The 13,575-nt window shown below is 45.3% G+C and overlaps 1 protein-coding gene across 1 annotated transcript in view; it reads left to right on the plus strand.

The window, feature by feature from the left end:
- The window catches only part of NALF2 (NALCN channel auxiliary factor 2), a 61,047-nt gene extending 52,559 nt beyond the window's left edge, over positions 1–8,488 (plus strand). Inside the window, exons 2-3 of the mRNA XM_004380100.1 lie at positions 7,522–7,693; positions 8,103–8,488. Of these exons, the coding sequence (XP_004380157.1) occupies positions 7,522–7,693; positions 8,103–8,488 (558 nt within the window). The remainder of the gene's footprint in view (positions 1–7,521; positions 7,694–8,102) is intronic.
- Positions 8,489–13,575: the final 5,087 nt, after the last annotated feature.

Consider the following 13,575-nt stretch of genomic DNA (forward strand, 5'->3'; position numbering starts at 1 on the left):
TACAGATTAACCTCTCTGGTTCCCTTTTGTAATTCTTTTGGTTTTGCATAGTCCTTAAGAGTTCATTTCCTAGGTTGGTATCTGGCTAGTACAATCCGGTGTCCATATTCAGCCTGCGGTCTGGTATTGTTTGTTCTCAGATCTAAGGACTTCCTTTAATAAGTCTTCTAAGTTCAGTTGGGTTTTTACATAGTCCCTTAATTTCTGTTTATCTGGAAATGAACTAATTTCACTATCATATTTGAACGAGAATTTTGCAGGATATGTTATTCTTGGCTGGCAAATTTTTCTTTCAAGGTTTTATGTATGTCATCCCGTTGCCTTCTTGCCTGCATAGTTTCTGCCGAATAATCCGAGCTTAGTCTTACTGTTTCTCCTCCGTGACTTTTTGTTTTTCTCGAGCTGCTCTCAGGATTCTTTGTCTTCGGTTTTAGCAAGTGTGATTATGATATGCCTTGGTGATTTTCTTTTGGGATCTGTCCTATATGGGGATCGTTGAGCTTCTTGGATGGTCAGCTTTTCATCTTTCATGATAGGGGAAGTTTTCTGTCAGCAATTCTTCAATGATCCTCTCTGTGTTTTCTGTTTTCTTCTCCTGTTCTGGAACTCCAATCACTCGCCTATTTTTTGCTTTTGATTGTATCCCACAGAATTCTAAGGGTTTCTTCATTTTTCTTCATTCTTTTTTCTCATTTTTCCTCAGAGTTGTATCCATGTGTTTGTCTTAAATTTCGCTGATCCTGTCTTCCATCATTTCAAACCTGCTCCTCAGCCCTTCTATAACACTGTCCATTTCTGAAATCTTGTTGTTTATCTATTGGATTTCTAATTGCTGTTTTTGTGTGATTTCTAGTTGTTAACTTATTTTAGCATTTTGTCCCTGTATTATTTTCTTGAATTTCTCCATTTTTTGCCTGTATGTTCCATGAATTTGTCTTCCTTTTCCATGAATGTGTCTATTTTTTCCTCATTTTGTCTGCTTTTTGCTTCAACTCTTGGATAACTCTGAATATTAGAGATTTGAATTCCCTATCAGTTAGGTCTAGTGCCTTTTCTTCTACTGGAAGGTCATCTGGTGTTTTACTTTGGACCCCTACTGGAACCATCCTGTCCTGTTTTTGTAAGTGTTTTGATATTGTCTGCTCTCTTTGGGGCATTCAGTAGTTGTTTTTCTCGTTTATTGATTGTAGATTTGTTTGTTTTGTCCTGCTTTTTTGTTTTATTTGGCTATGTCTGAGCAGGCAGGCTGTGTGTTCTGTGTTGTTTGCTCGTCTGTGGGCACAATACTTTTCACCTCCTTCTCAAATGGGTAGGGTCAGTCACTCAGGTATGGTACAGCAGGCAGGTCCAGCTGAAGGGGAGTTGCTAGGATGGCTTGTTTGTGGCATGTACCAGAGCTGACAGTGCAGACTGGGAATCAGTGCAGGGCAGGTTACAGTAGGCCTTGCCTGTGCTGCTTGGGAGTGTAATGTTCAGAGCATGGTGCAGGTAGGCACAAAGGAGGGGGTAGATTGTGATGTGTGGAGCTAAGATGGGTATGGTAAAGAAGAGAGAGAGGAGAGAGGAAGAGGAGACAAAAACATACACAAAAAAGAGTGCTAAGGGAGCTTGCTATTAGAGTGGAGAAATGAGAGACTGAGAAATTGGGAAAAACAAAAATGAAAAAAAGAAAAAGGGTAAAAGAAAAAAATCAATAAATTGATGAACTTGAAATTAAGAAAGACAAAAAGGGAATAAGAGAGAGAAGAAAACAAAACAAAAAAACAAGAAAAAAGGAATGCCCCCAGGTTTGTCCCTGTGCGTCTGCACAGAGTAAGGGAATAGCTTCCAAGCCGTGCAGTACTGCCCAGCTAGAAGGAGCTCCCAAGCCAAGAAAAGAAAAAGAAAACAAACAAACGAAAACAGAACAAATTAGTGGAAATGAGCAAACAGACAAAAAAGCCCCAGGGGTCCCACCAGCGTGGCGGCACAGGCCAGGAAGCAGTTTCACAGTCAAGCGCTGTTTCGCAGCCTTTCAGGAAGAATCAAAGATGGTGCACGGACCCAGGTATTTGATAGAAAGGAGGGGGAGGTTGTGAGAGGTAAGGAAGAAATCTAAAGACGTGGAAAAAAGTAACACCAGCAGCTAACAAAAGGCACTCAGGGAGCCGGCTAATGCAGGCGGGTGGAATCCAAGTGACACCAGGGTGAAGCTGGTGCTTCCGAGCCAAGAGACTGGCTGCATAAAGCAGAGGAGGCTAAGTGGGGGTGAAGAAGGGTGGCGGGTGAGAAAGCCTATATCGCTGGTTACCGGTTGTTCTGTCTCCTGCTGGAAGCTCTGTGAAGCTTATTTCTCATACCTTCTGTTCGCTGATTCCGATAGGAGTCCAAGATGGAGGAACCATGCTGCAGTAGCTGAGAGGGGACTTCTGCATGTATCTCTCCTCGCTCTCTGTTCTCGGTCAGTTTCTTATTCCATTTGGTGCTTGGCTGAGTTCTGTATCTCTTCATTTGATGCTTAGGGTTTCAGGATTGACGTGTGACTCTGTTTGACTTAGTTTTTGTGATCTTTGCTGTGGAGGGACGGCGTGGTGCTTCTGACTATAGCACCATGTTGCCGGGAAGTCCTGTTATGATTCTTTTATTTTTATTTTTTTTTATTGTACTTCAGGTGAAGGTTTACAGAACAAATAGTTTCTCATGAAACAGTAGTACACATATTGTTTTATGACATTGGTTAACAACCCCATGACATGTCAACCCTCTCCCTTCTCGACCTTTTTTTTTTTTGGTGAAAATATACGTAGCCAAAGATACACCATTTCAAAAATTTCTACATGCACAGTTCAGTGACATTGATTATGCTCTTCCAATTGTGCTGCTATTCTCACTTTAGATTAAAGTTTACAGAACAAAATAGTTTCTCATTAAACAGTTTATACACGTGTTGCCCTATGACAACGGTTAACAACCTCACGACACATGAACATTGTCCTTATTCAACCTTGGGTTCCCTATCACCAGCTTTCCTGTCCCCTTCTGCCTTCTAGCCCTTGTCCCCAGACTGCTGTGCCTCATTGGTCCTGTTTTGTTTTATGGGGCTGTCCAATCCCTGGCTGAACGGTGAACCTCGGAAGTGACTTCACCACTGAGCTTAAAGGGTGTCTGGGGGCCGTACTCTCGGGGTTTCTCCAGTCTCCTTTAGGCCAGTAAATCTGGTCTTTTTTGTTTGTGTTAGAATTTTGTTCTACATCCTTCTCCAGCTCTGTCCAGGATGATTCTTTTAATGTCAGTTGAGTCTGTTGTGATATCACTCGTCTCATTTCTTATACAGGTTATTTCCTTCCTCTCCTGTGTTTCTTTTGTCAGTTTGGCCAATGGTTTATCAATTTTGTTGATCTTTTCCAAGAACCACCTTTTGGTCTTGTTAACTCTTTCAATTGTTTTTCTATTCTGTATTTCATTTAATTCTGCCCTAATTCTTATTATTTCCTTTCTTCTGGCACCCGAGGGCTTCTTTTGCTGCTCTCTTTCTACTTGTTTGAGTTGTAGGGTTAATGTTTTGATTATGGCCCCTTTTTCCTTTTTGTTTGTGTGCTTTTATTCCTATAAACTGACCTCTGAGCACTGCTTTTGCTGTTTCCCAAAGGTTCTGGTAGGATATGCTTTCATTCTCGTTTGATTCTATGAATGTCTTTATTCAATCCTTAATTTCTTCTATAACCCAGTAGTTTTTGAGCAAGGTGTTCAATTTCCATGTGTTTGATTTTTTTCCTTGCTTTTTCTGTTATTGATTTCCACTTTTATGGCTTTATGGTCAGAAAAGATGCTTTGTAATATTTTGATGCTTTGGATTTTGTTAAGGCTTGCTTTATGGCCCAATGCATGGTCTATTCTGGAGAATGTTCCATGTGCTTTGGAAAAGAAATTATACTTGGCTGCTGTTGTGTGGAATGTTTGGTATATGTCCATGAGATCAAGTTGGTTGATTGTAGCGTTTAGATCTTCCTTGTCTTTATTGAGCTTCTTTCTGGATGTTCTGTCCTTCACCGAAAGTGGTGTGTTGAAGTCTCCTACTACTATTGGGGAGCTGTCTATCTCTCTTTTCAGTGCTGTTAGAGTTTGTTTATGTATTTTGGAACCCTGTCGTTGGGTGTGTAAATATTTATTATAGTTATATCCTCCTTGTATATTGACCCTTTAATCATTATATAGTGTCCTTCCTTATCCTTTGTGGTGGATTTTACTTTAAAGTCTATTTTGTCAGAGATTAGTATTGCCACTTCTGCTCTTTTTTGACTGTTGTTTGCTTGATATCTTTTTTCCCATCCTTTGAGATTTAGTTTGTTTCTTTTTTTAAGTCTAAGGTGTGTCTCTTCTAGGTAGCATATAGATGGATCGTGGTTTTTTTTAATCCATTCTGCCACTCTCTGTCTCTTTATTGGTGCGTTTAGTCCATTTACTTTCAGTGTAATTACTGATAGGTATGAGTGTAGTGCTTCCAACAGTATTCTTTAACGAGATGGAGAAACTAAGAACCAACTTTATATGAAAAGGGAAGGCGTCCTGGATAAGTATAGCATTATTGAAGAAGAACAAATTGGGATGCCTTACATTACATGATCTCAGAACCTACTACACAGCCATGGTTGTCAAAACAGCCTAGTACTGGTACAACAACAGACACATAGAACAATGGAACAGAATTGAGAACCCAGATGTAAATCCATCCACCTGCAGGCAGCTGATATTTGACAAAGGGTCAGAGTCCATTAAGTGGGAATAAGTCAGTCTCTTTAACAAATGGTACTGGCATAACTGGATGTCCATCTGTAAAAAAATGAAACAGGACTCATACCTGATACTATACACAAAAACTAACTGAAAATGAATCAAAGACCTAAATATAAAACCTGAAACGATAAAGATCATGGAAGAAAGAATAGGGACAATGCTAGGAGCCCTAATACATGGCATAAATGCAACACAAATCATAACTAACAATGCATAAACACCAGGAGAGAAGCTAGATAACTGGGAGCTCCTAAAACATAAACACTTATGCTTATCAAAAGACTTCGCCAAAAGAGTAAAAAAAGAACTTACAGAGTGGGAAAAATATTTTGGCTACAACATATCCCACAAGGGTCTAAACTCTAAAATCTACAGAATACTTCAACACCACAATAACAAAAATACAAATGATCCAGTTAAAAAATAGGCAAAGAATATGAACAGACCCTTCACCAAAGAAGACATCCAGGTGGCTAAAAGACACATTAGGAAATGCTCACGATCATTAGCCATTAGAGAAATGCAAATCAAAACTCCAATGAGATACTATCTCTCCCCGACAATACTGGCAATAATAAAGAAAAAAACAGAAAATAATAAATGTTGGAGAGGTTGTGGGGAGATTGGAACTCTTATGCACTGCTGGTAGGAGTGTAAAATGGTTCAACAACTATGGAAAATTATATGGCACCTCTTTAAAAAGCTAGAAATAGAAATATCAAATGAGCCAGCAATCCCACTCTTAGGAATATATCTTGGAAAAATAAGAGCCTTCACACTAATAGACATATGCACACCCGTGTTCATTGCAGCATTATTCACAGTAGCAAAAAGATGGAAACAACCTACGTGCCCATCAACAGATGAATGGATAAATTATGGTACATACACACAATGGAATACTATGCAATGATAAAGAACAATGATGAATCTGTGAACTATCTCACAATATAGATGAATCTGGAGGGCATTATGCTGAGTGAAGTAAGTCAATCACAGAGAGACAAATATTGTATGAGACCACTATTATAAAAACTCAAGAAAAGGTTTACAGACAGAAAAAAACAAACTTTGATGGTTACAAGGGAGGGGATGTATGAGGAGGGGAAATCACTAACTGGATAGTAGACAAGTGTCAACTTTTGTGAAGGGAAAGACAACACACAATATAGGGGAAGTCAGCACAACTTGAAAAAAATAAAATAAATTTGAGATGCCCATGAGATACCAAAGTCTAAGCAATGCTTTTTTGCTTGGGGGTTTATTTGACAGCTGTACCACCACCACCCCCACATTACCACCCACCATCACCACCCCACTTTGGGAAAGGCCTCTTTGCACTTTTTCATTGCCAAAATCCATGTTCACAACACAGTTATTTGTATTTTAGTGTAAATGTTTAAATTAAGTTTAGGGAACAGTGACAGACCACTTCTAAGACCATATTGCTCAGAGTGTCTCCTGCAGCAGAATGACCTGGTCCCTTGTTCAAAATGCATATTCCTGGGCCCATCTCAATCCTTTTGAAGCTGAATTGGAGGGAGGCATCTGCAAATTCAACAATTGCCCCAGGGGATTCTGAGAATCATTGCTGTGAGGAGCAACTATAGACCTAGAAGGTATCCCTGAAGATGCCAGGCCTGGATGTGGGCAGGGCTCTAACCCTATACATGAGAAATACCTGGGCTTCTTGTTAAAATGCAGATGCTGGCTTGGCAGATCTGAGTCAAGGCCTGAAGTTCTGCATTTATAACAAGCTCCTAAGTGATGCCTTTGGCGCTGGTCTAGGACCACACTTCGAGTAGCAAGGGACTAGATCAGTGGTTCTCAAAGGGAGAAATTTTGCTCCTCAGGGGACGATTGGCAACCTCTGTAGACATCTGTTGGTTGTTACAATGAGGGTGAGGGTGCTACTGGCATCTGGTGGGTAGAGGCCAGGGATGCTGCTCAGTATCCTGCAATGCACAGGATAGCCCCCACAACAAAGAATTATCTAGCCCAAGATGTCAGTAGTGCTGCTGTTGAAAAACCCTGGGCTTGATGATAGCCAAAGAGTTTGGGGCAGGGAACCTTGCTTAGCCAGGCACCAGTACCTGATAGGTCTGCGCTAGATGAAGGACAGGAAGCATACCTGTGAAAATATAAAGGTTCCAAATGAAACATAGCAGTGTCTGTGGTGTTTGCTCCACACCAGGGCTGACGCCAACAGGTGTGGATGGATTAGGTAGAACTTGAACGCACATGTGGTGCCTGGTAAGGCAGATTACTGTTTTTATTAAAAATAACCCGTCACATTTGAATTGCATTTTAGAGTTTACAAAACATTTTCGTATGCATCATATTATTTGATCCACACAACACCCTAATGAGATAGACCAAGGGTTATTCTCCCTATCTCTTTCCTGAATTTGGAAACTTAATACCATCAGCCAAATAAATGTTTATTGAATTTAATGGAACTGAAATTCACTTCTGAGATATGAGTAATTTTGTGATTTTGCCAAGGAGCTGATTCTAAGTCTTGGGTGACTACAGACTGGGGACTAAGGAGTCCTGGCTATGAGATGGGAGATTTTACAGTAGAATGTAGTGGCCTTGACCCAGACCCTTCCTCATCTCCACCCCCTGGCTCTTGGGCTTAGGCTGGGAGGCCCCCTGAGAGGTTGCAAGTACACCCCCTCCTCATCCCTCTCCTCTGAGTTGGGAAGGGACTGGCACCTGGGCTGATGCTCTTTCCTTTCCCCACAGGCTGTCTACAAGGCCTGGCTGTGCTCAGAATACTTCAGCGTGACCCAGCAGGAATGCCGGCGCTGGGTGCCCTGCAAGCAATACTGCCTGGAGGTGCAGACCCGGTGCCCCTTTATACTCCCTGACAATGAGGAAATGGTGTACGGAGGGCTCCCTGGCTTTATCTGTACAGGTAAAGGCAGGGCACTGGGGAAGAGGGAGGCGGCTGGGGGCCCAGGGCAGGCACCAGTCAAGGGAGTGGGAGCAGGGAGGACAACAGGGGAGTCAGGTTAGAAGAAGGTTAAATGGCTGGAGGAGTGGGCAGGGAGGGCCCCAAGTTGGGATAGGGCCAAGTGGAATAGGGGAAAGGCCAAAATGGCCATCTCTACCCAGAACATGCCAAGCCAAGTAGTCCTTATGGAGAAACTAGCTAGGGTCTCAGGGAGACAAGGGTCCAGAAAGGGAAGCTGTTGAAGGGCAGGGGAAAAGGAGCCTTGGGCAGAACTATCTGTGCAGTCCCAGCTTTGAAAATCTCCTCTCCAGGTAAGGCATAACCATCAGTCCCCTGAGCACCCCCCCACACCTCCCTTATCCATTGGCAGGGTTGCTGGATACTTCGCCAAAGCGGCCGGAAGCCAAGTGCTGTGACGTGCAGTGGGTCTCCTGTGAGTCGGAGAAGAAGAAGTTCAAGGAGTCTGAGGCTCCCAAAACCCACCACCAGCAATTCCACCACTCCTATTTCCACCACTATCACCAACAGTACCACCACTACCACCCCCGCCATGACCCCCCAGGCCGCATCAGCCACAAGCCCTCCCTGTTGCCGGTCTCTGGAGGCTCCCGCCTCAGCCCCAGCAGGATCCGGCTCTGTGTCCTTGTTCTCATGCTCCTCCACACCATGGTGTCCTTCTCCAGCAACCAGGATGGTGGGGGACTGGGGCTGGAGGCACTGCCTGCCCTAGAAGAGGGCCTGACACGGGAAGAGTGACAGCAGGGAGGGAGGATGGACCTCCACCACACACTGACATCAGCTCCAGCCCCCCAGGTGGGAGGGAGGGGGCTCCTCCCATGGGAGGTGTAAGACCAGGTGGGGGGCTACAGGAAATGGGGGACTACATATCCCCACAACCTACCCCCACCCCTAAAGCAGCTCCAACAGAATGGGCGGAGGGCTCCAGGGAGCTGCAAAACCCATCCAGGAGAAAAAGGCAAGAGTAGCAGGCACCCCGCCCAGGGCCCCATCTATGGGGCTTAGCAAAAAAAGGGGGTGAGTAGGGGCTGGAAATGCCCACCCCTGCTGAGAGCCCGGATCCCGGAGAAGGAGGCTGCTCTTCCGGCCTTGGCTCTGCGGGGAATGTTTGGGGGCACAGAGGGGAGACGCTCTTTCCCCCCTCCACATTCCTTTTGTTGCCAAGATCCTTAATTCCCTCCTGCCCATATCCCTTCAGGCACCGGCAGACAGTGCAGTGCCCCTCCTCCCACTTCAGCACACCTTGCCCCACGTGGCTAGTAGATGAGGTGTGCACAGTTGGAGCTAGGCTGGGGCTGTGCTCCACCATTCTAGTCAATGAGGGGTAGGAATGGGGTGAAGAATGAGTGGTGAGAGAAAATAGAGATCAAGAAGGTGGAGAGGAAAGGAGAGAAGTGGACAGAGGGCTTGGAAAGAGGAGATATAGCCAAACGGGTTGTTGCCACCTGGCTTTGGGAATGTGGGTGATCAGTGTTGAGGGAGGCTCAAGGACAGCTCACCAAGTCAGAGAAAGTTGCATAAGGAGCCCTCTGGGGAAAGAGTGTAGGAACTGAGTTGTTGGGCCTTGAAACAGGCTGAGGATGCATGGTCAGACTGCCGCTATCTGAAGGGCCATATCTTACAGAAGGTGCACATACTCCCAAGGGCCTCTCCTTCCCTGGAGATCTTGGCCTTGAGGCCAAAAAAGTTTCCATTTCTGATCTCCATAGGGAGGAGGGACTTAAGTCTAAGTGGGTCAGGCCTGGCCTGGGTCCCCATACTCCCCCATCTTGTCCTAGCCCAGGCCTCCATGAAGGAGAACCTGGTGGCATTGTTCCAGAGCTCTCCAGAGATGAGCCTCCCCCGTCCCTGTCCCCAGCCTACCAAAGAGTATTCCTCCTTCCCCATCCCTGACCCCATCAATTACCACCCCAATTGTGGGACAACCAGACTCCTCCTTACCCTGTAGCAAGTCCCCTGCTCCAGCCACCCCTGCCCCTTGCTAGAGAAAAGTCCAGAGACTGGCAAGAGGATCCTTTGGAAAAAGATAATGTGCTGATGTCCCTTGGTTGAGAGACTTGAACTCTTTGGTCAGGCTATAGGGTTGTACTAGAGAAGAGGCATCGAGACCCTTTGGAGCCATTAGCCATTAGCCTTGCCCTGGTGTACTGGGAGGTGGAGGCCACATTGCTTGAGACATTTAAAAGCCAATAGGAGCAAACAAGTCGCTATGAATTGGAATCGACTCAAGGGCAACAGGTTAGGAGCAAACAAGAAACGGAGTCAGAACTGTGTTCCTGGGATAGGCCAAGGGGCTTTCAGTACCAGAAGGGTCTGCATCCTTTTAGGATGTCATGCTGGTGAGTTAAGGGAATGGGCTAGGCCTGGAGCTGCATTAGAGTGAAGCCAAAAGGTGGGTGGAGAAGGGAGAGCTGGAATTGGTTGGCTGAGGAATGACTGGGAGACCTCTCTAGTAAAGGAAACCGTTCAAGGGCTGCAGCTGGGTCCCAAATAGGCTTAGTGGGTCTGGGGAGTCCTTTCTTTCCAGTTTCCTCATTTCTCACAGTGTGCCCCCCTACCCCTATGCCCTGCCCACACACTCCCCTTTTTTGGCCCTCAGGACTTGGGGCCTAGCCACATACCCTATTCCTAGAGTGCTCTTTTTAGCTGGGGAGGGGAAGAAGTGCTGGCTCCTTCCAGAGATGCCTATGTATAAGTAAAGGGGCAGGTGCTTAGGCTCCAGGGAGACCCTAGGTACTGCCTTCTAACTCCTGCATCCTCAGGAGAGGAAAGGGACTGGGAAGTAAAGGGAGACGTGTATAGCCCCAGGGAATGGGCCCTTGAAGACTCCCATCCTCTCTTCCCCCTCACCAAGTGCCCAGGAGACCCCTGGCTCAGACCAGCCCAGGGCCTTGCCCAGTGGCAGGGGAAAGGGGCACCACACTCCACCTCTAAGTCATTTGACTGTCCTTATCTACCCCACCACCCAGATCACCACCTATCCAGCTGTCCCTCCCCTCCACCACAGGCAGCAGAGCTGGACAGCTTTCTTATGCCATTTTCTACACTGTGCTTCATGAGTAGGACTTTCTTGCACTAGTTCCTATGACTTTGAGTCTCCAAGCTGGTTTCCAAGTAGTCCCCTATCCTTCCCTCCCTTACCTGGCTATGATTCAGTTGTCTCTGCCCTCCCTCTTACCCCGCCTCTGTGTTTCGGTGAGAGTCTGTATGTGTATTGCTTTCTGTTTTGTTGCATTGTGGGGCAGAGGCCTCTCTGCTCTTCTTTAATCCCATAAAGAAATAAATGGTAAGACTTGATGATAACCCTCCCTTCATGGCTTTGTTCTGTGGAGTCGAGCTTGTTGCCCTAGGAAACAGTCTGTGACTTGGGGAGTGAGTGAGACCAGAGGATGCTGACCCTGTGCCCTGCCCCCTGTTGGCTCAAATCACAGAAAAAAAAAAGAGTAACCTCAGTAGTAGGTCATTATAGACAGGATCATGAGCTTAACCATCTACAAGGAGCAGGCAAATAATTGTAAATGAGTGAAGTGGGGGAAAGTGCAGACTGAAACAAAGTAACTGGTGAGAACTGCACAGCACATGCCCCGTTTAAAGGGGGAAGCTGAAGCCCAGTGTTGTCTTGTGGGAATGTGGGCTCAGTGTTGCCACATCTTCTGATTCTTCAAGGAAAGTCACAGGACTCAGGATTTTTACGTGAAACCTGCATAATTCCTAAATATTGGCTCAAGTCTGAAAAAAAAAAGCTGTGTGGGCTGAACATGTCTACTGGACTCATGTGGCCTTGGGGATTACCAAGTTTCCACCTTTGTTGCAGCCTTTGGTTCTAGTCTACCAGCCTCATCTCTCCTACACCCCTTCACCAGCTCCATCTTCCCACCACAGGAGTGAAGGGCACTCAAGAAGAACTGCTGGAGGTGGTGCAGAAAAACTTTCCACCACTACCACCTTTTTCGCATAAATGGAGGGACGGAGAGGATAATTTAGAAGGGACTGAGCTGCTGAATTACTTTGCCAAGAAAACATGAGCTCCCCAATTTCCCCAAAAGCTACATAGCATGGAGGGTTAAGGGCATGGACTCTGAAGCCAAACTGTATGAGTTCAAAGTCTAGCTCCACCATTTCCTACTTGTATGACCTTGAACAAGTTCCTTTACTTCTTTGAGCCTTAGTGTCCTTATCTGTCAAAAGGGTTATTGTGTGAATTAAATGATGTATGTAAAGCACTTTGCACAATATCCAGAGCAAAGGAGCCAAATGTTGATAATTACTGTTGGTCACTCAGTCTTTCTTCTCTTTCTTTCACCCCCACCTGAAATGGTCACCAAGTTGTGTCAATTCTACCTCTGTAATCTGTGTCAAATCCTTCCCCTCCTTCCCATCCCCACTCCCACTAAGCTGCTTCAGGCCCGCAGCAGTTCTTGCGTGGATTACCACAATAGCCTAATAACTAATCTCCTGATCCAGTCACTCTGACCCCAATCCATCCTCTACCTAGCACAGTGCCAAGCACTTAGGAGGCACTCAACACTTTTTTTAAAGAATTGCTGCCATGGTTGATTTTCTTAAAGTACACAGCTAATATTCCTAAAGTGAACACATTGTAGCCCTGCTCAGAATCATCAGATGGTTCCACATTGCCTGTAGAATAGTGTAAACTTCTTAGCATGACGTTCAAGGCCCTTTGCATTTGGATCTTATCCTACCAGTCTGATCTTCCACCATAGGCTCTCATGCACTCATGTTCCAGCCACATTTCACTATTGGCTGGTCACTGAATGAGTTTTGCACCTTCTCATTTCCCCACCTTTTCTCACATTGTTTCTTTTGCCCGGAATACCCTCTCTCCATCTCTGCCTATCACTGCCTTACTTAGTTTTCAAAGTCCAGCTCAAATGCCACTTCTACTATGAAGACTTCCACATTCCTCCTTTCCCAAGCTGGAAACAATCTTTTCCTCCTCTGTATTTCTGTAACACTTTGTACCTTAATTGTGGTACTTACTACATTCTGCCTGTATTTGACTTATTTATTCATTCCAAACATACTTACTAAGCAATTACTATATCCCAAGCACTGTAGTGGGCTCTGGATATACAGCAGTAAATGACAGACACATTATAGATCCACTAGTATGATTTTATGTATCATTTGGCAACCATAATATGTAGCCCTGCTCTTACATTAGAGTTTTTGTCCATCCATGAGAAGGGAGCCAAGCTCTCTTGGCCTCAGATGTAGGAAAGAGAGGTGAGAGACTGGATGTCCCCCTCTATCCTGGTACACAAAAGAGCAAAGGGGGTTACATGTCCACAGTGCTAAGGGGGCAAAGGGCACAATGGCATTGCCAAGGTCATGGCCCTACCCGCCACACATTGCCCTTTGACTCCTGGACTAAGCTACCACTGCCCTGCAGCTGCCTCTCCGAGCTCCTCTGTGCAGGCCCATGCCCCGGCACTCTCACTTCAGGTTAGGTCCAACTGCAGACAGCCTCAGTCCCAGCCTCAGTCTCCTGGTAGTACATCAGAATCACCTGGAGAGTTTTAGTTCTGGCCCCATCAGCAGAAATGCTAATTAGTCTGGGTTGGGGTTCCGGCTTCAGGATTGTTTAACAAGCTCCACAGTTGATTCAAATGTGCAGCCAGGATTGACAATACTGGATGAAAAGATTGCTGGGGCTACATGAAGTCCTTGTTACTTAAGGATAAGTCATACTAGAAAAAACGCCACTTGAAATGGGAACCAACATTTCATAGTAAAGAGTGGAGCTGGGGGGAGGAAAAGGGTTTGATTGGGAATTTATCTTGAAAAATAGAATTGAAAATGTG

This window comes from Trichechus manatus, unplaced genomic scaffold (assembly GCF_000243295.1).
Source record: "Trichechus manatus latirostris isolate Lorelei unplaced genomic scaffold, TriManLat1.0 scaffold00070, whole genome shotgun sequence".
Lineage (NCBI taxonomy): Eukaryota > Metazoa > Chordata > Mammalia > Sirenia > Trichechidae > Trichechus > Trichechus manatus.